Below are 24,470 nucleotides of genomic sequence, written 5' to 3'. Positions count from 1 at the left end.
ATAGATCTCAGTGATAGTGTATTATTTAGTAGGTTAATTTATATAACAATGATAGTCTTAGGCTATCTAGATGATTTTGTTGTTACAATGTGTTGATTATAAAATATTATTTTTTTGAAATTACTCTAAAATGATTTAGTCATACAGAGAGTTGTTACATTTTGGTATCAGAGCCAAGTTTTAATCCTGAGACTTGTGAGTTATGAACTCATCATGCTTTCCCTGTGTGACTTTGTAATTATATCAAACATCCTAAGATTTATAACCAATATGTGGGTCTATAACCCATAGGTCTTGTGATCGAAACCTAGCTCTGATACCAAAAGGGTAAAAAGAAGTCCTGATCAAGTTAAGAATCGTTATCTAGAGGAAGTTCATTTTTACTATAATAATAATGAACTTTCTCCCCCCATTTGTAGATAATGATGATGAAAATGAGGATTCTAAAAATAAAAACAAGAGACTAATTGATAGCCACCAAAAGGAAGTAGAGGGGATTAACTAAATCAACTACCAGAGGGAAGGGAATCAACTATAGGGTGGATCATCAACTAGAGCAGGGGAATCAACCAGAAAGGGCAAATCATCAACTGTAAAGGAGAGGAATGCCTAACCAGCGGTGAGGAATATAAAAAATAAAAAACCCGAGAAGTGAGAGGGGCAACTTAAGGAACTCACTAATATTCTCAAATCATTCTTTTCTTCTTAAAAAGAGAACCTTGTCAAACTAAAAACAAAGATGCTAGTAATGGAAACTAGAATTACTTTGATAGTAAGCTCTATACAACAAACAAGTTCCAACTCCAATTAGAGCTACATAGAAACCAAGAGGTTTATCATTGCCTTAAAGTACTAGAAGGAGGAGAGTGAAACAAATTTATAAAAAAAATGTATCACAATATTTGAAGACACATTAAAACTTTATGAGCACCCAATAATACTGCAAGACGTAGGTTTACATAAACCACACCTATGATAATTGGAACGCCTGCCAGAAAGGTAGAATTGCGTACTACTTCTGTGACCTTGAACAATCAAGGGCTGAAAAACTGAGTAAATTTTGAAATATTTTCCCACATGCTGCTTCAATTCAAGTTCCCCATTCTCCTTTTTAATTGTGCAATGCATTATAGACCAATGTCCTATATCACAGACTTGTCATACATGCCCTAGATCATTGTTTTGTTTTGCAAATATAAACTTGTCATGATATTTCTTTTGAAAAAAAAAAAAAGGAGACGAACACAAAGTAGCGTGACCTATGTGTTATACACAGTAATTTTAGTTTTTCAATTGATCAAAATTTTTTATAGTAACGAAACCAAACAATAAAAATCAATAGTACTTAAAAAATTGAATAAACTCAAATAAAACAACAGAATTGAATTTGGCTAGTCATTGTTTTTGGTTCAGTTTTGATGATTCCTAATTATAATGACTTTCTTTTCCTAAGTACATCTATCTTTCTATTATAGACAATCATATTTAAGACAATAAATATAGGTACTCCTTTTAGAAAAATTAGAATCTTGATTCGTCATATTGTGAAAAATTAGTCCGTCCTATTAGACTCAATCCTCATAAGTAATTGTAATGACTTCTTTCTTAAATATAAAACCTAAGAAAAAGTTATATTTTATGCCCAGAAACAAGGACGGACATAAAGATTTTGGGCCTGAGTTCATTTGAAAACAATACACCAACATTTTTCTAAAATAAATTATATTATTCATAATTTATAAATACTACAACTTTTTACCTATTATGGTTCAAAATATCAGTATCAAATAACTAAATCAGAAAACTCAAAAAGTTAGTTAAAGTTAATTAAAGATAATAAAAATATATAAAAAATGTAACTTATTTTTCTGAAAAACTCTTATTTATGGAGACGATAAGTGGAAGAGAGAATGAATGAAAAAAGAGAGAGAATAAATAAAAAAAATATAAGAGAAACTTAAAATTAATTAACCGTAAAAAATAGGGAAAAAACTCATTAAAGGATTGGATAAATTCAAATTGTATCTTATAAAAAATCAAAATCTTTCAAAAATTTGATGTTTATATTTTGAACCAAAGAGAGTATGTATTTTACATTATATATATATAGGCATATGTATCTTTTTATTAGGAGCAATCATATTTGATATATTATCGGATATTAAATGTGATTATTTCTCTAAATAGAGATTCAAACCTTGATTTATCACTTTATGATTTCTGCAGGATCCAATTCTTTTTTATGGCTATTGCAGGATTTTAGTAATAAAGTAGATAGTTATATTCGGTGACAATTATGGGAGGCCAATGTGTTAGGCCTCGGCAGACTAATTGATAGGGCATGCCCAACGCACAAGGACCCATGTCGTATGCGACCCAATTCCATTGACAGTGGACCTAAGCCCAAAATTCTAGTCAGAAGAGATTGATGTGACAAACTTACAAAACATTTAAAAGAAAACGTAATAATTAGATTCCATTCTCCCCTTCCAATTAATGCATAGTTACTGCATCATAGTTAATACTCCCTTGGTCCATACTATAGAAGTTAGTCCGACGATTAAATGCGGTCTTAAAGATACTCAATCTTTCTCGTATGCTAGTACCTACTATTTTTCCAAATTAATTTATCTAAGTTATAAATTAATATATAATATAATATTATACTACCTCCGGTTCTAATTATAAGAGCTAGTTAATTAATTTGAGGAGATTAAAGAAAGAAGTTAAATTAGTTATTTGTAATAAATATGCGTTGTTTTTCCTAAAATATCTATGCTAATCAAGTGCATTTGCTAGAACTACTATTATTAGAAGGACTATCTTGGAAAAAATATATAAATATGAGAGACAAAGTGGATTTGGATCTTATATTTAGGACCAAGATAAAAACCAAACAAGATCTTATATTAAGGACTAGAGGTAATATAATGATATTTTATGAAGATCATGTTATATTTGTTATATCTCCTCCAGTTTACAATATATGCATAAAATTGTAATGATCGTGCCAACTCACTAAAATTATAGAAGGACCTATAGTCCTTATTTTCCTTTTTTTCAAATCCTTTGATCCTAATATTGAATTAATTCAATCTTTTAGTCCTCAAAATATCATTCTCCTTAGTGAGTCCGTATTACAATTCCCTTTTTATTTTGGAAAACAATTAAGATGAGTGAAATGAATTCAAACCAAATTAAAAAGGTATAAATCAACCTGGGCAAGTTCAAAAACATTTTTGGTCAACGACAAAGTCTACAATCTGGTCAACCCTATAAATCTCCCTAATTCCAACTATCAAGTTCCTTCCTCAGCTTGAGTTTCAATTATCAAGTATAAATGATTGCAAAGAACATATAGGGAGTGCATTTGTGAGCTTGTTTATTGAAGTTGGGAAAGTTTAGTCTACATTTTCTTACATACTCATGTACTCATTAGCCTATCATGGGATCACAGAGAAAGGGGTTCTTCAATATTACTATGATAAAATCTCCATCATCTTTCTATCCGGGGAAAAAAAACAAAAACCTACATCATCCGTAATATAACTTTAAAATTTCAAACTTAAATTTTTTAAACTATAATTTATAAAAATCCAATTTTATTTTGTAAGAATTGGCAAATGAAGCGGGTAATTTTGGTTTTTGAAATTTAACCTTATTTTGATTTTTAATATTTGAAATTTAATTTAATTTTTGTTTTGGTCCTTATTTTGGGGACAACAAAGATTAAGGCGGACTAAAATAAAGTCAAATTTCAACAATCAAAATCACTAACTAAAAATTTTAAGGACTAACATCAAAATAAGTCCAACTTTCTAGAATTATAAAAATAATGTTAATCCCAAAATAAAATATAAACATATAATACTATGAAACTAAATCTTGAGAGTTCAAATTTTAATCAAGCATTCTGAAAAATAAAAATTTGAAACTTTTCATTAAAAAAAAAAGAACATCGTTTTGTTGTTTTGTTACTTTTTATTCTATAAAATGAGAGAAAAATGGGAAGACATTGCATAGTATTTTTATTAATAACAATCATGCTAATAAAACAAATTATTCTCTCACCATTAACTTCCTAATTTTGGATATGTTTTTTTTTTTCAAAATAATGCTTCAGATAGATTTTTTTATTTTTTATTTTCAAAACTTTTATTCTAAAAAATTACTCTGCAAAATTGTTCTTTAAAACATAAAAATAGAGAACAACAAGACCTTGTGATTTAACATATTATGAAGGTTTGAGCCTAGTGCATGTCTATCCTTGATACCGGAGTTAGCATCAAATAACCTCATATGGTAAATTTCACCATAATTAACTCATTGAGTTGTTACACACACACACACATATATATATTACATGTGAAGCTTCTTTGAAGATAAGAAAATATGGAATGGCTGGTAAAAAAAGAAAAAAGAAAAAATGGAATGATATGGGATGGTATGATTCACACGGAGGCATAACGAGAAGGAGGATTCCTCTTCAATGATCATTAACATAGGAAGCCTACCTTCACCAAACAAAAAGTAGATGAGTTAAAAGGAGAGTAATAGGGCGGTCCCATTCATAATGTACCATGTCATGTACAAGATGGAGGACCTAACCCCAAAATTCTCGTTATAAAAATCAGGCTCATCTAATTTTAATTATCAAACAAATCTTTGCTTTTACCCCCAAAAAAACCAAGTGTTAGGTTTCATCTAATTTTATAAAATGAGGGGATTTTAGCGCTTTTTTTTTTATCTATTTATAATGGCACTAATTTTTTTTAGTAACACTCAATATTCTAAAACAAATTTTAAGACACTTAATACTGTAAAATATTTTTTAGAACACCCAATATTATGAACTATTTTAAGGTGCTAAGTGTATTAAAAATTATTTTAACATACTAAATATTACTAAAAAAAATATTTCAAAATACTTATTTTAGAACACTGAATGCTGTTAAAAAAAAAAAAACCTCAAGGCCTCTCATTTTACGGTAGGACTACACAACAGACAAACCAAACCAGACCAGAGCTCAACTGGTATGATTTTTGGTTGGGTTGGGTTTGGTTGTCCGTGGTCTGGTCCGATTTAATGGTGACCTAAGATCGGATTGGATTGGACTTGGTCCATTAAATTGGTGGACTGCTCCAGGTTTTCATTTTTAAAAAAATTCTTTTCTTTATGGGAAGCAAGATTTCAACATGATAAATACAATTTAAGACAATAAAAAATACCTATAGTCATATAAATGTCATCCTAAAATATTAAGACTTCATCATAAATACATAAAAATCTCTAAAAACATTAAAAAAAATTAAAGGTAACATCTAAATTACAAATTATTAAAAAAATAAAAAATTCACCAAGACTAGACTGGACTGGACCAGTCCAGGTGATCTGATCACTTCGTCCGAAACCAGTCCAACCCTACTAACCAGTCTGGTCCAGTCTAGTCTAATTTTATTATATATTTTATTTGGATTAAATTGGACAGGATTGGACCAATTTGGGTTGAACAGGACTGGACCGGACTATGGGGTTTTTGAACACCTCTACAAAACGGCATCATTTTGGGTAAAAAAGATGCAGCGGACGGAACGGGGCAGTGAAGAGAAGCTGCTCCCTAGAAAATGTTTTTTTTTTTGGCCGGGACCTAGAAAACATTGGTGAGAGTGAGTGTTAGAAAAGAGAAAAAAGAGAAGAGTTTGTCCTCGATGATGCATAGAGGGGAAAAGGGTGTTAGGAATAGAGGGACAGTAACAAACCAAGCAGTAAAGAAAGAAGAAAAAGAAAAGAAAAGGACAATTCCCGAATGGAGCCAGGCGTAACTACCTCCGAGTTGTCCATTTTGTTCGTCGGAGGACGGAGTAAGTCACCGTCACCCCCATCATGAGAATCATCCTATTTATTTTCCCTTTATTTCTTTTTTCGGCCACCTTTCCCTTTATTTCATTTTACTCTCTCGTGTCATGTTACCTCGATTTGTTTGTAATATAAAAGCTAAATAATTAATTTAATAAAATTAAAAAATAGTTATATTATTTATTTACAACAAATTCCTGTTCATTTTTTTCAAAGAGAATTTCTCCCAATTAATAATGATATTTTAAAGAAAAAAATTATAAATTTAAAAAACAAATGAGATTGAGATCTTGAATTTAAAATCATATTTTTTTGACTAATTTTTATGTTAAAGATTGGATGTAGTAATTGGTATACACTATTTTTTTTAATGAAAATCATATATACATTATCTATAAGCAGATAACTAATTTAAAGAGATTAAAAATTTTAGTTAAATTATTTATTTATAAAAATATATTTATTTTTTAAAAAATACATCTTTTAATCATTTATATTAAAAAATTTTACCTCTGCCCTATTCACATTACATTTAGGTTCCTATCTTCTTAATCTAAAACCCTTTTAATAGGTACAACCTGTGAGGAGAGTTTAGAAGAAAAATTATAAATTTAGAAAATAAAATAATTTGAGTTCTACTAAATTTTATATTAGGATTGAAATGATTATTTTATTTTTAGGAAAAATTATTTTAAAGGTACCTATACTTTTAAAAAAATTTTAATTTGGTACCTATATACATATTTTCTCTCTTAATTATCTTTAATTTACTTTGTTCGGATTGACAGGCCTACGGATAGATCAAAATTATAAAATGCTAATGGTGTCAATAGAATAAAATTAAAAAATTTAATTTAAAATATATATATCTACATACCAAATTAAAAATTGAGAAAAAAATATTTGCAAAATGATTTTTCACTTTAATTTTATTTTGAGTTTTGGTGGCCCCACATTGCCCTGCGCTCCCATATCCTCTTTCATTGTAACTGGCAATTTTTCTAACAGCAATGTGAATTGAGAGCATATAAGATAATGATGTTTCCATGCACTTCTGGCCAATTTCACACTCTCTCGCTATCATTCTCTTGTTTAATATGCCAAATTTGTATAAGTTCTTTTTTAAAAATTATATTTATTGAAATAATTTTTAAAATTCATTTTTCTGTAATCAAAAGATAATTATTTATTTCATTTGAAAAAGATAATTATTTATATCATATACTCGTGGGCATAAAATATTTTGATTAAATTAATGACACAGATTTTAAAGAATAAATCACACAATATTTATGGTTACTGGACAATGCACCTTGCCACGGAATGATAACGTTTGCCAGCATCAATTTCCTGTAAAACCATTTTGTTATGTGTGTGTATATTATCTGATGAATTGATTGTTTTCTAATTAAATTTAAAGAATAAACTGATTAAACTGTTTGATTTTAATATGAATGATTTAGATTTGGTTCTTGTCACACCAAACTCAATCCAATACATTCTAATTTGTCGCTTCTGATTTTTATTACAAGACATTTTTCATAGTCCTTACTATAAGATCTTCCAAATCATTAATTTATTTTTTCCCCTAAATGCCCACTTAATTTGATACTATTTCCAAACTAAACAATTAACCCTTATCTTAACCTCTTTTTCTTTTTTCTTTTTTCTTTTTGTCATCAAGTAACCCTCTTAACTAAACAACCTTCTAAATAACTTCCTAACCCATTATCCTCCATTATTATTTAATGAACCTTTTTTAATGTTTTATTTTCATGTGTGTTTATCAGAACTAAAAGTTGCAATTACAAACTGAAGGATCATATCAATAGAGTCAATGAATTAATGAGGACTAGTCCAATCAATAGATGTCCTACTTAACCTCTATACATAACTCTTTATAGTCCCTCGGCAACTTCTGACATATCTCATAATATAATTTTGTAATCTAAAGTATTAGAATTTTTTTTCACTTGATATCTTTAAATAATTTAAAATTTCTTAGTTAATTAATTAAACTCATTTAATTATTCACTTTTATTGAGAGAAATTTTGATACTTTACTAGAGGTGACTATTTTAACTAACTCCATTAATTCATATAAAGTTGTTATAGGCACAGGTACCTGTGATGAGGAGAGAAGGTAATAGAGTATATTTATCACTTTTTTTTCCTGGTCCTTAATATAAAAACTATTTAATTAATATGAAGATATAAAAAAAAAAGTAAATAACTTAATTTTAATAAATGTGACATAATCTTTCTGAAATACATACTCTTATGTAACATTAGATTATATGTCAATTTATAAGTTTAACTAAATTAGTTTGGAAAAAAATGGATCAATGTTTTACCAATCTGATCCTATTTATAAGATAGAGAGTGAAGAAATTTTTTGATCTTATTTATAGGATAGAGAAATTTTTTTTCATATGAATATACAATTTTATGCTTAATTTATTATTGTCTTGTATTTATTTTCATGAAGTATAATGTATATTAAATAGGGATAAAATAAAAAATTATTAAATTTTAAGGCAGAATTAATGAAGCTTAAATTTTTTTTTGTTAAGAGTGACTTATAAATAGAATTAAAGGAATAACATTTATGATCAAAAGTGATTCTCTACGGGGGGCACAAGATTTTAAACAAAAATTTTGAAGAGTAGTTGCACTGAAAAAGCTTTTTCCAATAATTGAGCCGTTTACTATAATAATAATAATTAAAAAACTAAAAACAAAGTAGTTATGTTGGAGTTGCAGGAAAGAAAGAGAGAATGATATATTAAAAATCCACATATGTAGTTTTATAATTATATATATATGTATATATATATATATAAAATAGAGACATAATATGCAGAGATCAGAGAAGAGAATGCATGCCAAGATTGTGAGCGAAGCAAAGCCAGGGGAAAACGTGCACGCGCTCATCATCATATCTGTTCAACTCAAGACAACTTGATTATTTTTAATTAATTATAATAATTTACTTATTGTACGACCCCAAACATGTCTTATCATTGCTTCCTCATATTTTCTATAATTATTATATACCATGTGTTACGCGTAGTGACAAGTTATGCTCCCATTATTTAACTAATTTGGAATCATAAATGTGTTTTCTTTGTCTCAGTTTTTCGAATTTCTTTTAATATTTTATTGATGATTGGAATTGATAGTAATTTTTTTATTCAATAATTTTGTTCGATCCTTGTTTATCGGATATGTGACTAAGTGTTGATGTTTTATTGGAATGACGAATTCCCTTTTCCTTTTATTCCTAAGTAGAATTGAATGATTTTGATTCTAAATATAAAATACTCCTCCCGTCCTAATTATAAGACCCAATTGACTTATTTGAGGAGATTAAGGAAGTAAGTTAAGTTAGTTATTTATAATAAATAAGTGTTGTCATTCCTAAAATATCCTTGCTAATTAAGTATATTGGCTAAAACTATCATTATTAGAAGGATTATCTTGGAAAAAAATACATAAATATAAGAGACAAAATGGATTGGGGTCTTATAATTAGGACCAAATAAAAAGTCAAATGGGGTCTTATAATAAGGATCGGAGGAGTATTAATTTCTAGTTCCTTCAATTTAAAATTTTCTCTTCAAGAAAATTACACGTAATAACTTAAAAGTAGTGTATAGTTATAATGTACAGTACATGATTATAAATGATACTCTTCCGGTCCTTAATATAAGACCTATTTAACTAATTTGAGTATATTAAGAAAGTTAAATAAGTTAGTGAATTATAAAAATGTGACGTTTTTTTTCTAAAATATCATAATCATCTTTCTTAATATCTCATCTTCCTTTTTTACTATAATTGAGGGAGTATCCATAAGGGTAATTTAGAGAAAATTGATAAATATGATAAATAGATCTTATATTTAAAACAAAAACTAACTCAACAATTGGGTCCTATATTAAATACCAGAGGAGTATTATAAGAAAACTAATATGTGTTTATCATAAATAAATAACTTAACTAATTTTTTATATTTGTAAATTAGTAATCTAGTTCTTACTTTTTATATTTATTAAGGACCAAAATGAGTATTTTTTTTAATTACATAATTGATGGATAAAATCCTTGATACAAGATGGGGAGAGAGACAAGAAAACGGATCCTATCATGTGAGTTCCATCTCAAATTGGATCCTTGGTTGTCTGGCAAAGCAAAAGCAACCGATACGAATAATTACAACAGATATAGATCATTTAAATTTTATTTTTTATCACAATTTTTTTTAAGTAAAAATAAAAAATAGCTTCCCAGCTAAGCCCAGAATTATGAAAACATGTTGGCAAAAAATAATTAAAAATGACTATCAAGAATTAAAAATATTAAAAAATTCCAATTATCCAAAATGAGATGTATACATTTAATATCTCGTGTTCTTATCCAGACTTTAATTAATTTCAAAATAATTAAATACGCACATACATAAAAAGTAAGAAATAAAATTTATTAAAATAAAAAATTCAATTTTAGTAAACCTTGAAAGGAAGGTTTTTTTTTTGGACCAAAAATTTAAAGCCAGATTAAATTTCCACACAAAAATTATGAATATATACAGGGAAAAAAAGGAAATTTAGGGGGAAAAAAAAGGTTTACCACAGCTTCACTTTTTGGGTAATTATGACATTTGATAATGATCTCAAAATTGTGGTATGAATGAAAAAACAGATAATTCATTTTTTTCAACTAATTATAGGAGTAGTTTATTTTCCGGTTAACTAACAATTTATAGTTCGCCAGAAAATTTATCAAAAATTAAAAGAAGCGTCTAAAATTGAACTTAACGCAATTTAATATTGGGGCATCACGTGGAGACATAATATAAGAGTCCATAAAGTTGTTGTGGGCTCATAGAATTAAAGAGATTATGGATTAGAGAATGTAGTTATTAATATTTTAAACTTCCTTTGATTTGTGATACAAGGCAACTCTAACTATCCCCTTAGAATTAAAGAAAGGTGATTAAGTGATTAATTTTATCTGAAAATGAAATAATTTTTTATTCTATCCACATTTAAATATAAAATTTCCATGTTTCTATTATAATATTTCTCATTGCTAATAACTTTAAATAGTGGTTATATCATAAAAAATTAATTAATAACCCATCAAATAATTTATAATCTACCTTTTCTAGATGCAGATAACTGAATCATACATATTATCTCTGATCTTAAATATAAAATTTAGTTTGTAGTGTAATTTTTATTATTAGTATTACAAAGATCACATGTTTAGGACCAAAGGTAGTATTAATAGGAATCTGAGCCAGTATTTTTGAGACATTAATAATAATCTATTGAATTATTAAAATGAGCAAACCTTGCCAAGAAAACTAGGTACATGCAGATCATGATATGATCATGCAATTATTCCATTGCCAGAAATAAAGTTTGATTTGACTTTTTTTAATATAATCTTTATTTATTTTGACTTTTTTTTAATTCTTTAATATTGTAGATTCCTCCCTTGTTGATCAATAAAGAGTACGCATGGAACTAATAATTGTATCATATTTTCTTATTTTTCCCTCTCTCTCTCTTTATCCAAATGACCCACTGCACTGGACGCCCATTTGATCTGTTTTAATACTTAATCCATGAAATTGATTAGTTTATTGAATTTTATATTTGGAAAAACTACCCACACAAAAATCTATAAAAATTATATTATTTATAACTCAAACAATATTATTCACATAATCATTCCACACTCTATCTGCACGAGCCAGCTAGACAATCTCACTTTCTTGACTACAATTTCAATTATTGGAAAAAAAAGCTACAAATTAATTTAACACGATGTTTTTGTAGTTTATTGTTTTTTATTTTTAAATATATATATTCACGTTCAATATATGTATTTATATGTGTGGGAAAAAGAGAGAGAAATTGTGTTTTTTTAATGATTTCTTGATTTTGCAGTAATATCTTTAGTGTTTATAAACTTTCCTTTTGAGTCAAATTAAAGCTGTATCATGAATTTCTGAGCAAAAAATTGTTTTATTGTTATTATTTATATTCACCTAATAAAACATATTTTGAAGAGAAAAATTAAAATGTACTTCAAAGTTAGAAACAATAATTGAATCCTTATCTTTTTTAAAAAAATACACTTAATAATAATTACAAATATTATCTACAAATAAATTACGTTCCTATCAATATATGCAATTGCAAACATGCTGTTGATTTTATAAATAGAAAAAAATTCTATTCTGCTGAAAATATTAAAGCTGGATAATTAACATAAACTGTGGATTTGGTGGGACATAAATTCTGAACAAAAGTTAGAAAATGCAAATGGAGAGAACAAAATAATATATGTATCCATATTTCATATTCATCTGTATTTATTTATTTAATTTTTGGTCAAAGTTAGTATATTTATTTAATACCTATTATACATTCATTGCTCCATAAGTGTATGAATCAAATTTAGATTCTATGAACATCTAACAGTATCTCTTTTTTTTTTTAAATTTATATTTATCTATAACAGTAAAATGTGAAAAAATAATTTTCTGGTTAATAACTTAAATGGAAATAATTACATTAAAAATATGCATTATAATTTAGTTCATTTAACTAAAACTCTTCATGCATTTGTCGCATAATTTAATTTGAGAAATGAGCTATTTTATATGCAATTTATGAATATTGTTATTTATTTATTATATATTTATATTATATATTGATATTGACCACAGCTGGTTTTCATCTATATGTAGTATGGAGATGAGTTTTCATAGCTTATAAATAGTCTGTCTTCCTTTAAATTATTTGTAAATATATACTGGCAATATATTACACACACCACATATATATAGTATATACGATTAAATTTATAAGAAGCTCACTTAGACATGAGATTTTGAGTTTGATTTTGGGAGGAACTTCTTCCAATTGACTCGATAGTACTCAAATGTAGCTCAATCAAATAATCATATGAAAATCATAAGAATTCAATTTTTTATAATACTCTTTTGGTCTTAAATATAAGACCTTTATATACAGTTATATAAGGATCTTATATTTAGGACCGGAGGAGTACCACTTTGGTTTTTATTATTAAGTCACTCCCGTAATCCATTTTCACACGCGAAGGAACACATTACATTTATAAAATTTTCTAAATTTACCCTTATTAAAATTTCTCTCTTACCATTTATAAATCATTCCCACAACTAATCTTTTTTCCTCTATTTTTAATAAAAATTAAATAAAAATAAAAATTATAAAACAATTATTAAATATTTTATAAGTGACTTCTATTATGTATAAAAAATTTTTTCTTACAAGTGACTTACAATCAGATTTGAAACGTACTATATTTTCTTAAGAAATTAGTATAATTTAAAAGTCACCGGAAAACACTTTGATATGCTTGACCTGGCAGTGGCACACATTCCTTACCTTAAATTCATCCATGCAAACAAAACAGAGATATTTATCCTCATAGGTAAACAAGCACACAATGCGAAGGATGCACTTGACCTATTTGAGAAAAGGGAAATACAAAAACTAGGCCGAATATGAAAAACGTAATAAAAGCGGAAAAAATGAATAAAAGATATTTAAAGAAAAATGGAAAACAGAAAATGTGGGCCCATGAAATCCGAGGAGGAAAAGGAAAAATAGGTGGCCATGAAATTCCCCTGTTGCCGTGTGTGTCATGACACAGAGACAAATACGAGCAAGGCCTCCCACTTCCTCCCACATTCATTTCCATTGCCGTCCCACCAGCACCATCTTCATCTTCTTCGCTCTCCCCCTCACGTGCTCCTCACGTGCTCTCCCCCTCCCTCCATTTATATACACCCTCCTTCCCTCTTTCCTTTTCTCTCCTCTTCTCTGTCTCTCTCTCTGTGTCTCGCGTTCAACCATGGCTGCCGCTTCTCCACCACCTTACACTCTAAACGTCGTCGGATCAGACTCCAATAATCCCTTCACCGAGACGACTTCTACTTCTGAGGATCGTGCTTCTTCTCAACACTTCCCTTCGGCGTTTCAGAATCTCAACACCAGCGTTCTCATTATTGTTATCGTTCTCGCCGTTACTGTCATTGTGTCGCTCTCTCTCTGCTTGCTCCTTCGTCACCTCAATCTCCGGTGCCTCCGTTGGCTGTCTCCCTCGTCTTTGTCGTCTTCATTCAGGAGGAATGCCACGCACACGACTGCGACTGCTACTACTACGCCTGTTTTCTCCTCCAGCCGTCGTGTCTCGCCGGAGATTCCCTCGGCTTCCGTTATTGACTCGCTGCCGATCTTCACGTTTTCTTCTATTGCTCGTCGCTCTTCGGCTTCTGATACTACCGGCGGAGACTGTGCAGTCTGCCTCTCGAAATTTGAGCAGAGAGACCTCCTCCGCCTTCTTCCATTGTGTTGTCACGCCTTTCATGTGGAATGCATCGACACTTGGCTTCAGTCGAATTTGACCTGTCCGCTATGCCGATCTGCGATTTTTGCCTCTGATTCGGACCTAATGAAGGTTCTCCGATCGTCCTCCGGCGGCGGTGGAGGCAGCGATAGTTTCCGGCTCGAAATTGGAAACATTAGCCGGCGTGGAACGGCACCACCGGACGTCGTTGCAGACGCGAGTGCGAGGTCGGGGTCGAGGTCGTATTCTGTTGGCTCGTTCGAGTATTTTGTAGAGGAGGATTACGAGATTCCTATCAGCCACGCGCATCGGAGGAGCGTGTCGGATAATAAGGACGAATCGGTAGTTATAGAATCTCAAGCTGCGGCGGCGGCTCAGTCGATCCACGAGGCGAGCTTAGCCGCCGATGTAGCCGGCAGCGGGAGGAGCTGGCTGAAGGAATACGTCGACAGGCTCTCATCTTCTATATCATCCCGAACAGTATCTTTTCGAGGCTCTGGAAGGTTCTTTAACAGCGGAGGTGCTAGCCACCGAAGCGACGCCGCCGCCTTCTCGGCCGAGGACTGCGACGTGGAGGCAATTAGATTAGGCGAAGAAATTAGCGAGACATTTCGATGGCTCTCAGGGGTATGACCGGTAAATAAGCGAATTAGTTAGACCCAAATTCTAAATTTTGATATATTTTTCAATTCTCAAAACTCATTTGGAAAATAGCACTATTAGACGCATATAGTAGCAGTAATTAATTAATCCCTCTACTATATAGCCTGTAGATAATACCCTGCGTGACATTAAATTTTTCCCATATTTCGATAATGCCATTTAAGAGTGCAAAAATTAGATCCTACTCCATATAAAGTTTCATCTGGATCAGAGAATTATTATATGCTTTTATTTTTTAAAATTGTCTTTCTCATACTTTGTTTTTTTGGTAATGGTTGGTAAGGGATTGAGGGAATCATGGTGAAATTCTTTATTGTTTGAGGGAGAAAGAGGAAAAGGAAGGAAAGATGAGAGAGAGGACAATGCTTTTGTTGGGAAATTAAGTAGACATAAATAATAAGAGGTATATATTGCAAAGGTGGTGGTTTTCATGTGGGTGAGTGACCGACGAACTATTTAATTTTATGTGAGAGAGGTCATTTATGATGCATTACCAACCATTTTAATGCAAAAGGAGGTCCTATTTCTGTGACCAAGTTATTAATTTTAGTAATAGTACTCCTATTTTTTTATTTATTTTTTTATAAGTATAACATGTAGTGCTATATGTGCTTTTAATGTTGGTGGATGAGTTCAGGAAAAGTAGAAAACTTATCAAGACATAATGAATGACTTGTCGATGGAATTTTTCTCTAAAAAAAATGTAAGTTAAATTAGTAATTTAACATTTCAAAAGTTAAAGTTGTTAATTAGAAAATTATAATTTGATCAATTATTAGACTTTTTTTAAAATAAAACATTCTTTTTCATTGAGTCAAAGACAACATTTGATGAAATTATTGAGGAAGATTATTTGGTGAACAACTTTTGCATTTTGAACAGAGTGATTCATATAACCCAGCCTAATTAGTGAGATAATGCGTATTGTTGCTGTTGATGGTGGGAGTGTTTGTAACTGGTTTAGACTGTGGCCATTAAAGAATGAGGTGGGGGGGGGGGGAGCAATTGAGTGAGAGTGGTTCGCACATATAGATTCAATCAATGACACTCTCTCTCTCTCATGAGATGGACGTTGGTATCTGAAAGAATCCAAAGTGCTAGTATTTCATTTTAATGTAAATTTTTTCTTAATGAAATAAATGAAGAAAAATAATAAAATACAGTTTATAAGTGGAAAAGAAAATGATGTGAAGCTTGAATAATAAGAGTGTATGAGATCTATTGCTTTTTCCTCCTATCTTATCATGTAGTATATACCTTTTCTCAGCTTGGGAGTCATCTCATATTATTTATCACTCAAAGTAAATTTGGTCAATTGTTTCAAGCTCAAAAAGCACCCAAATCCAATACAAGGAAAATAAAAATAAAGTATTCCTTGAAAGCTAATAGTAATAAATAAATATATAAATGCAAGAACACAGAGAACATGAAACACTTAATTACTTTCCCCAAATTAAACATTAATTACAGAATATATACAGAAGAGAATGATTATATATATATTCGGTTAAATCAAATATTTCTTATGTAATTTGTTGAGATTAATTTGGTTTGTTTCTGGGATATTGTCATGATTGGAAGGGAATGTGTGGGGGGAATCAGGCTTGCTTGAGGAAAGAGCAATGAAAAGAGGAATGCGTGGAATGTGTTGGGGAACAAAAAAAAAAATGAAGGGACAAACTTTGGTAACCTAAGCTCAAAAGAAGAGGGAGGCTGATCCATTTGAGTACTAAGGAATAAATACCACCTTTTCTCGCTCACCAACCTTCCCCTCTCTCTCTTTAATTCCCCCATTAAAGCTCAGATACACAATTGTCAGTTCTTCTCAGTCTCTCTCTCTCTGTATTTATATTTATCTTTGTCATTCTTCCCATTCCTTTCAATTTCAATTCAGCCATCTAACTAGTGTCACGCTATCACTGTCGGTCATGCATATTATTATGAGTTTTTACCTAGTCACAATTCAGCTGTACTATTTATGACTTAAAAAGAATATTCCCGGCAAAAACCTTATAACCTAATAATACTAATGCCTTTCCTAAAAATGAGAGTTTGCAGGTTTGCTCTCATTTATAATCTTGTTAATATCTGCTTCTTTAATTAAAAAAAAGAATATTTCCTTCAAGTATATTAATTAAAAAGAGTTCAAAATAACAAATATATAAAAATGTAATTTTTTTCAAAAATTATTTTATGAAGTGAGAGAGAGCGCATAAGAGAGAAAATTACCATCAGAATAATTTATCTTGATAATAATTACAATGATATTAATATGAGTAAATATATTATTATTTTTTATTATTATATAGAATAAAGTATTATAAAGTATAGTATAAAGAAAAAATTATAAAGATATAGAGCAAGGGAGAAAATAATAAATTAACAACAAAAATAAAGACAACTTCTAAATATCTCTTCTAAACAGAAACAAGCTATACCTAAAAATTGTATAATGTAAAAAGGAACATAAGGAGTAGTGTGAAGAGTTTTTTTATATGGACTTTTTGAATGCAATTTTACTACCGAAAAAACACAATTTTTGGCTATTTTTTTTATATGATTATCTAGTATTCAATATTACTGGGTCAAATTTAATCACTGTTTGACCCAAATAGAAGTAGCTCTAACATGATTTTTGCATGAATTATTGACACAATTAGTATTCAGTATTTCTCATTTGGCCATACTTATTAGATAGAGAGGATGGGTGCTTTCTGTTCTATTTATAAGCACATATTAAAATTTTCACAGGAGTGCATTGTGTTACTTTTTATCTATTATTCATGGGAACAAACCATAGAGTACATACTACTATTAAATTAAATAAGGGTAAATTTTGAAGTTATTAGATTTTGAGATAGAGCTAATAAAACATGTTAAAACAGAACCTTATGTATATCTTGTAATTCTAACATAATAAGTTTAAATTTAACTTTTCGATATTTGCATTTTCATTCAAGGAATCAGAACACATAATAAATTATTAATTTTAAAAATAAAAATGATTGATACCAAAAATAAAATATACAATGAAACTTAAATAATTTTTCCCATTAAAATTTAAGTAGTTTAGTTGAGAGCGTATCTAAGTCAAGAATATTTTAATAGCAAAATACTATGGATATTATTTAATAATTTTCTTAATTCTTGTCAAAAGCTTCCCAATGACAATTTCTTGGAATATACCATGGGAACGTCAATTAAGGGCAAAGTGAATGAAGCTGACATGTAACGAAAAAGGAAGTCATCGTCCATCTTTTATTAATTTTTTAATTTACTTTATGTAATTATAATATTCTTTTATTTGGTGTGGTGAACAAGTAACTCAAAAAAGTGGTCAAATGGATAACAGTTTTATTAAATTCAGATTAGTGGTTGACTTAATTATATCCATTTGATTACCTAACGGATTTACTTTCGAGATCATTCGTCAATTTGTTGGCTCTTTAACTTAACCCATCAATGTTAATAGTTAATTAATTAAGATAATAAATTGCGACAAGAAAAGAAACAGAAGTTATGCCAAACATCAGTTTTGATATTAAAATTGCATGCAAGTCACTTAAAGTGGGCACGTGCATAGCCGACCAATATTTTCCAATTGCCATATTTAGATAAGTTAAATATTTTAATATACTTAAATTTTTTTTAATATATTTAATTTCAGTAGTAGTTTCCACAATTGAGTTAGGTTTGGTGGTGGAGACAAATTTGTACTGTGCGGCAGAAAATTAAATATGTTTTGCTTCCTGTTTGAGTCTTCTAAATTTAATATGCTGTAATTTAGATTTGAACCTTATCTTTGGAATAGTTTTGTGTGGGTAGGTCCCCTAAAACACTGGTTTTTTCCCTCAAACTAATCCAGTCATGAAATTTCTACAAGGATGCGCTTGGGAGAAAATTAGTCTTTTTATTTTTATAGTTTTGAATTGGTGTGTATATTTTAGAAAATAAAATTATATGTTTCGTGAGCTTTAAAACTTAGTTTTAAATGGTTAAAACTATAAAAAATTGAGCTGTAACAAGTTAAAATTTAGGAACAGTAACTAAGTCAAAGCTATATAAACTAAATTGTACCAAGTTACGGTTTAAGAATTAAATTACAATCAAGTCAAGACTATTGGGGGCAAAAGATTAATTCCCCCCAATCTTATAGTTTTGACTCATTTATGATTCAATATCTCAACTTTAACTCAATACAACTCATTCTCCATAGTGTAACCATTTAAAATATTAGTTTCTATATTTTAGAACATAAAATTATGCTCCTCCGGTCCTTAATATAAGACCTAATTGTTGAGTTAATTTTGATCCTAAATATAAGACCTATTTATTATATTTATCAGTTTTTTCTTTATCCCTACTCTCTCAACCAAAATTAAGTAAAAGAGGAAGAGAGGATATTAAGAAAGATGATTATGATGTTTTAGAAAAAACATGTCATATTTCTTATAATTAACTAACTGACCTAAATTTTTTAATCTAATCAAATTAGTTAAATAGGCCTTATATTAAGAATCGGAGGAATATATCTTATGAAGTTTAGGTACTAACATTTTAAATTGTTGAAACTATAGGGATTTATTTGCATTGAGTTAAAGTTTATATTGAGTTGTAAATGAATCCAAATTATAAGAATTAAGTTACGCATTGAGTCAAAAATTAAAAATTGAGTTATAATCAAATCAAAGCTATAATAACCAAAAGATTTATTTTTTCTAGTATATACAAAAGGCTATATATAGTACAATATATAGTACAAGTAGTGCACAATGATTAGTTTGATTCGATTCGATTGGAAAATACTAAAACAGAATCAACTAAATTTACAGTAGAACAAATAATCAAATCAAATCTATGACCAATTTGGATTGATCAGTGGATTGGTTCAGTTGGAAAACACACATAACCAACCAATCAACTAAATATAGTAGAACAAATAATCAAATCAACTGATGATTTGGTTCGGCTTGTTAGCTTGGACCAGATTATGCTTCTAAAAATACTTATATTAATTAGGTCAAATAATATTGTCTTCAAGGTTGAATTACTTATAGTTAAATATTTATATTCGACTTAATGCTATTGTATGGCCTGTTTGATTCATAGAATCGATAGGAATGCAATGAATGGGAATGAAATGTAATGTAATGGTGACTATAGTGAGCATGTTTGGTATGATGTGATGGTGATTATAGTGAGTATGTTTGGTGTGATGTAATGGTGGTTATAGTGAGGATGTTTCGTATGACTTTAAATATATGTACTTTTTGTTGTATATAATTAAATGTAAATGACCAAAATACCCTTCTCAAATAAGAAAAGTTCAACTCACCCTTCTTCTTTTTTTTTTTTTTTCGTCGCCTTCTACCTCCTTCTTGATTTAGATTTCCAAAAAAGAAGAAGAAACATTATTATATGTTGTTCTCTACCTCCTGTAATATTAGAGTTGGTAATATAGGCCAGCCTGCAGGTTACATGATATGAGTTAGAGTAGCTTGTACTTGGACAGATTAGTAAAATACCAATTAAACCTGTCTCCTTATGTGGGGTTGGCTGGCCCATTGGCCGATCCTATTTTATCATCTCTATTCAAGATTCACATTTCAGGGAAAAAAAGAGAGTATGATTTAAGTATGTTGTAGGTGTTGCGAAGGAGGCGACTTATGATTAGGCTTTGGACCATGGAGATTTAGGATGGAAAGGGCACTACTTCACGGTGTGCCAATAGAGAGAAGAGCAAAATGTTAGGCTTTGCTTCATGGAGCCTAAGGAAGATGGGGGAGAGGAAGAATCTAATATGACACTATGTTGTTGTTAGAGAGATCTCAAATACTACCTTCAATTCTTAATATAAGAGCTAATTGACTAATTTGAGTAGAATAAGAAAACTAGTTAAATTAGTTATTTGCAATAAATAGGTGTTATTTTTCCTAAAATATCCTTATAAATCAAGTGTATTGTTAGAATTATCATTATTATAAAGACTAATTTGAGAGAAAAAATATATCAATATTAGAGACAAAGTAGATTTGGATTTTATATTTAGAATCAGAATAAAAGTCAAACGAATTCTTATATTAAGGGCCGGAGGTAATACATTCTGAGAAAGAAGACCACGACTTGGTGCCGTTGGAGGAGCTATCACCATCGGAGGTTGGACATCAATGATGGATGGGTGGTCAAGTGGAAAAGGACTACGGAGAAGGTAAGAGCAAATAATATCTTTTTCAAACTTTCACACGTTGTAATTTTCATTGATATGTTCCAGCAAATGTAATCACAATGTATTTACTTGAAGTGATCAACATTACAATTTTTTTACATTATATAAACGCAATCAAACGTTTTAATTGGTTTGTTATATCAGGATCACATATAATTCCTTTTCACATGATCAAACCAATCATGCCATTAAATTTTCAATGTTTCTTTCAAAATTAGATTCAACATTTACATACTCCAATCCAATTCCAATCATAAGCTTGTTGTTAACCTAACCATAACTTGAACTGTTTGAATTGAATTGGCTTACTTATAATTTGACCAACTTTTTACAACGACCATTTAATGCCATAATCCGTCAACTAGTTTCTTAGAACAATCACTACTTTTTCTATCAAATTAACGACTATAAACTGCATAAATGTGCAAGGGAAAATAACTTTCTTACAAGTTTAGAAGGTATGATAATAAGTGCCAAACTGTTGAATCAACTAAACTTTTGCTTCAGAACTTTATTATATTATCTACCTATCAACTGAGTTCATGAACATTCAATCTTTTGGTTTCATATTAAGCAAATTAATCTAGGGTTTCACTTTAGTTTTGCAAATTAAAAGCCCATTTTGTTTTACATTGTTAATTGGATATCTTAAAAATTTTAACAACTTTTTGCAAATTCATTAGGCACGGCTGTCGCTTCTTTTTTTTCTTTTTTTTAGTTTTAGGCAGTCAGTCATTCCTAACAAAATGTTGTTATCGATGAAACCCAACTGAATATAACAAAAAAATTTCACTTTAGTTTTGCAAATTAAAAGCCCATTTCTTTTTTTCCAACCAATTGTTTTTGGTTCATTTCAGTTATTTTATGGTGCTTATTATGCTAATGACGAAGCCCAACTGAACATACCAAAACTGAAAAAAAATTTAATTGTTATTTAATTGACACTATTCAATTTGGTTTCGTTTGACTTTATTTTGGTTTAATTTTGTCATACCCCCGCTAGCATAATATATTTAGGAAAAATGATCAAAAAGACCGTCAAATAGAAAATCGCAAATAAGAACCCATGACAATATTAATACAGGTTTTGACAACAATAGTATAGATTTTGGCATTAATTTTTGTGAACCGGTTTCCATGTACAATTTTTCTCTTTCGGTGGTCTTTTTTTACAATTTTTTCTAATATTTAAATCATATTAAAATTATTTTTTAAAAATAAATTTATATGCACATGTCGTTATTTGTAACAAATGATAATTAGTAATAGAATCGTTAAATAATTGTAAAAATTAAATTAAAACTCGGGAAAAAGGTGCTGACAACTAGCACCGTTTGACCGATGAAGTACTAGGATATGAGACACATATTTTATAATTTTGATTATTGTTATAATTTAATTATTTGATTTTGAACGAAATCAAATGTATCGTTGATTTCACCATTAAGTTCACTTAAGATTGATTGCTGCCAAATATTTGCAAAAAATAATTTTCAAATTAATAAATAGTATATCACTAATAAAAAACAAAAACATTAACATACTCGAGGACGCATTTACACTGCACATTTTTTTGGGGTACATTGACACTGCACATTTTGCTCACTGGGTTCTGGTTGGCGAGACTAATTTTGGATAAGAGGGCCCATATGTTATCAACAATATTCATATAATTGGGCTTTCTGGGCCATTACTCTATAAGGAGGAAGCCCACTTAAACTCTGGGCCTTGTACTACCACTCTAGGTGTTGCGTATTGAAATACAGAACGGCCCAAAAATTACAGCTAAAAATAAAAAGAAAGCTAGCATGATAAGAAATTATATTCATAAAAAAAATACAAATACTAATCTCAGAAATCCATACTGTTGTTGAGAGGAAAAATATTAGAAGTTTTTTTTCCGACTAATATGATGCTGAAATTGACATGAAAAACATGAAATTTACTTAATCAAAACGACGCATAAAAAGGGGCATCACGCAATCTACGAAAAAACAGAAATTGAAAAAATTACAATCAAATTGCCATAATTCAATATGTTGTTCAAATATGCTAAAATTCACTTCTCGTGAGTTATAAAAATAATTATATATGATGCCTTTATTTATAAAATAATGAAACCTATAAATTATTGAACCATTATTAGACAGATATAATAAACATTACAAGAAAAAATAATCCAAATTATAATTCTTTCATACTGTATACGCTGACTTTTTTCTTAAGCAACAGATAACACACCTTTTCTTGGCAAATGAGACTTATGAGTAACTTTTGTATTTTTTAGCAAAAAGACTTTTAAGTAACTTGACAAACAAAATTTCACCTTTATAAACTTTATTTTTTTTTCCTATTTTAAGTACACAATGACCTTCTCAAAGGTGAGTTGCTCTTGCGTAAAAATAGTATTGGTTTTTCCTCTTAAATTTAGAACCTTAAGCATTATATACAAAAGTTTTAAGAGAAACTAACTATGATCGATTACCTAAAGTAAGTTAATTCCTCTTCAAGTAACATTGAGAGAAAGAGCAGTACTGTAGATTAAAAATATCGTACGGAGAGTTACATATAATTAGGTTAGACAATATTTGAATCCAATTTAGTTGTCTGGATGCCAGATGGTTGCATATGTTAGAAGATTGAATTAGTGTTAGGTGATAAATTAGTTATGAGTATTAATCCTAAAAGTCCATATATAGGAGTCTTATTGTATGGTTTATGTTTATAAAAGTTCCTCATTCGCCATATTACCCTAAGGAGTTCTTGAGATTTGTTCATTATCTTCCAAGAAGAAAGAGTTAATTGTTTTATTTCTGTTGAATTTTTGTCTCAATCTTGAAAGAAGAAAAACATAAGTTTGAATTTCAGAAAGCATACCTATTAGCACTACTTTAATGTTAATGTTTTTGACTCAACAAAAATTAGTTTCAAGTTGAAAGTAACTTGGAAATACTGTGAATTATTACACACACAAAAAAGAGTTATCGTCAATTCATCATTATAGTTTACCAAGCAAACATTTTATAAAAGAAAAAATCATAAACACATGCACCTATATTCGCTGCAACTGTAGTTGCAAGCTAAGGTTACTTTGATTTTTTTTTTTTTCTGGATACATCAGGTTAATTACTAATTTGGTTCTTACACTATCAATTCATGTAAGGCTGTAAGTGAAAGAACACTACAAATTAACATAGGCTCTACCATGGTTTCACTGGCAGCCACCCCTTTTGTAAGCTAAATACAATAAACAATAGATATATGAATTACACACAAACACTCACAATTGAGAGAATGTGATAATTCATT

At 29.4% G+C, this 24,470-nt stretch overlaps 1 protein-coding gene across 1 annotated transcript; it reads left to right on the top strand.

The window, feature by feature from the left end:
• The first annotated feature begins 13,698 nt into the window (after positions 1-13,698).
• Positions 13,699-15,129, top strand: LOC114734544 (E3 ubiquitin-protein ligase ATL4). The gene has a single exon (XM_028922160.1). It carries the CDS (start codon positions 13,778-13,780, stop codon positions 14,903-14,905), a length of 1,128 nt encoding a protein of 375 aa, XP_028777993.1. The 5' UTR covers positions 13,699-13,777; the 3' UTR covers positions 14,906-15,129.
• The last annotated feature ends 9,341 nt before the right edge of the window (positions 15,130-24,470 follow it).

The sequence above is a fragment of the Neltuma alba genome, unplaced genomic scaffold (assembly GCF_004799145.2).
Source record: "Neltuma alba isolate B1F8T4 unplaced genomic scaffold, ASM479914v2 tig00013108_pilon, whole genome shotgun sequence".
NCBI classification, from domain to species: Eukaryota; Viridiplantae; Streptophyta; class Magnoliopsida; order Fabales; family Fabaceae; genus Neltuma; species Neltuma alba.
The sequence above is the reverse complement of the archived record's forward strand: the minus strand, read 5'-3'. Positions and strand labels throughout refer to the sequence as shown.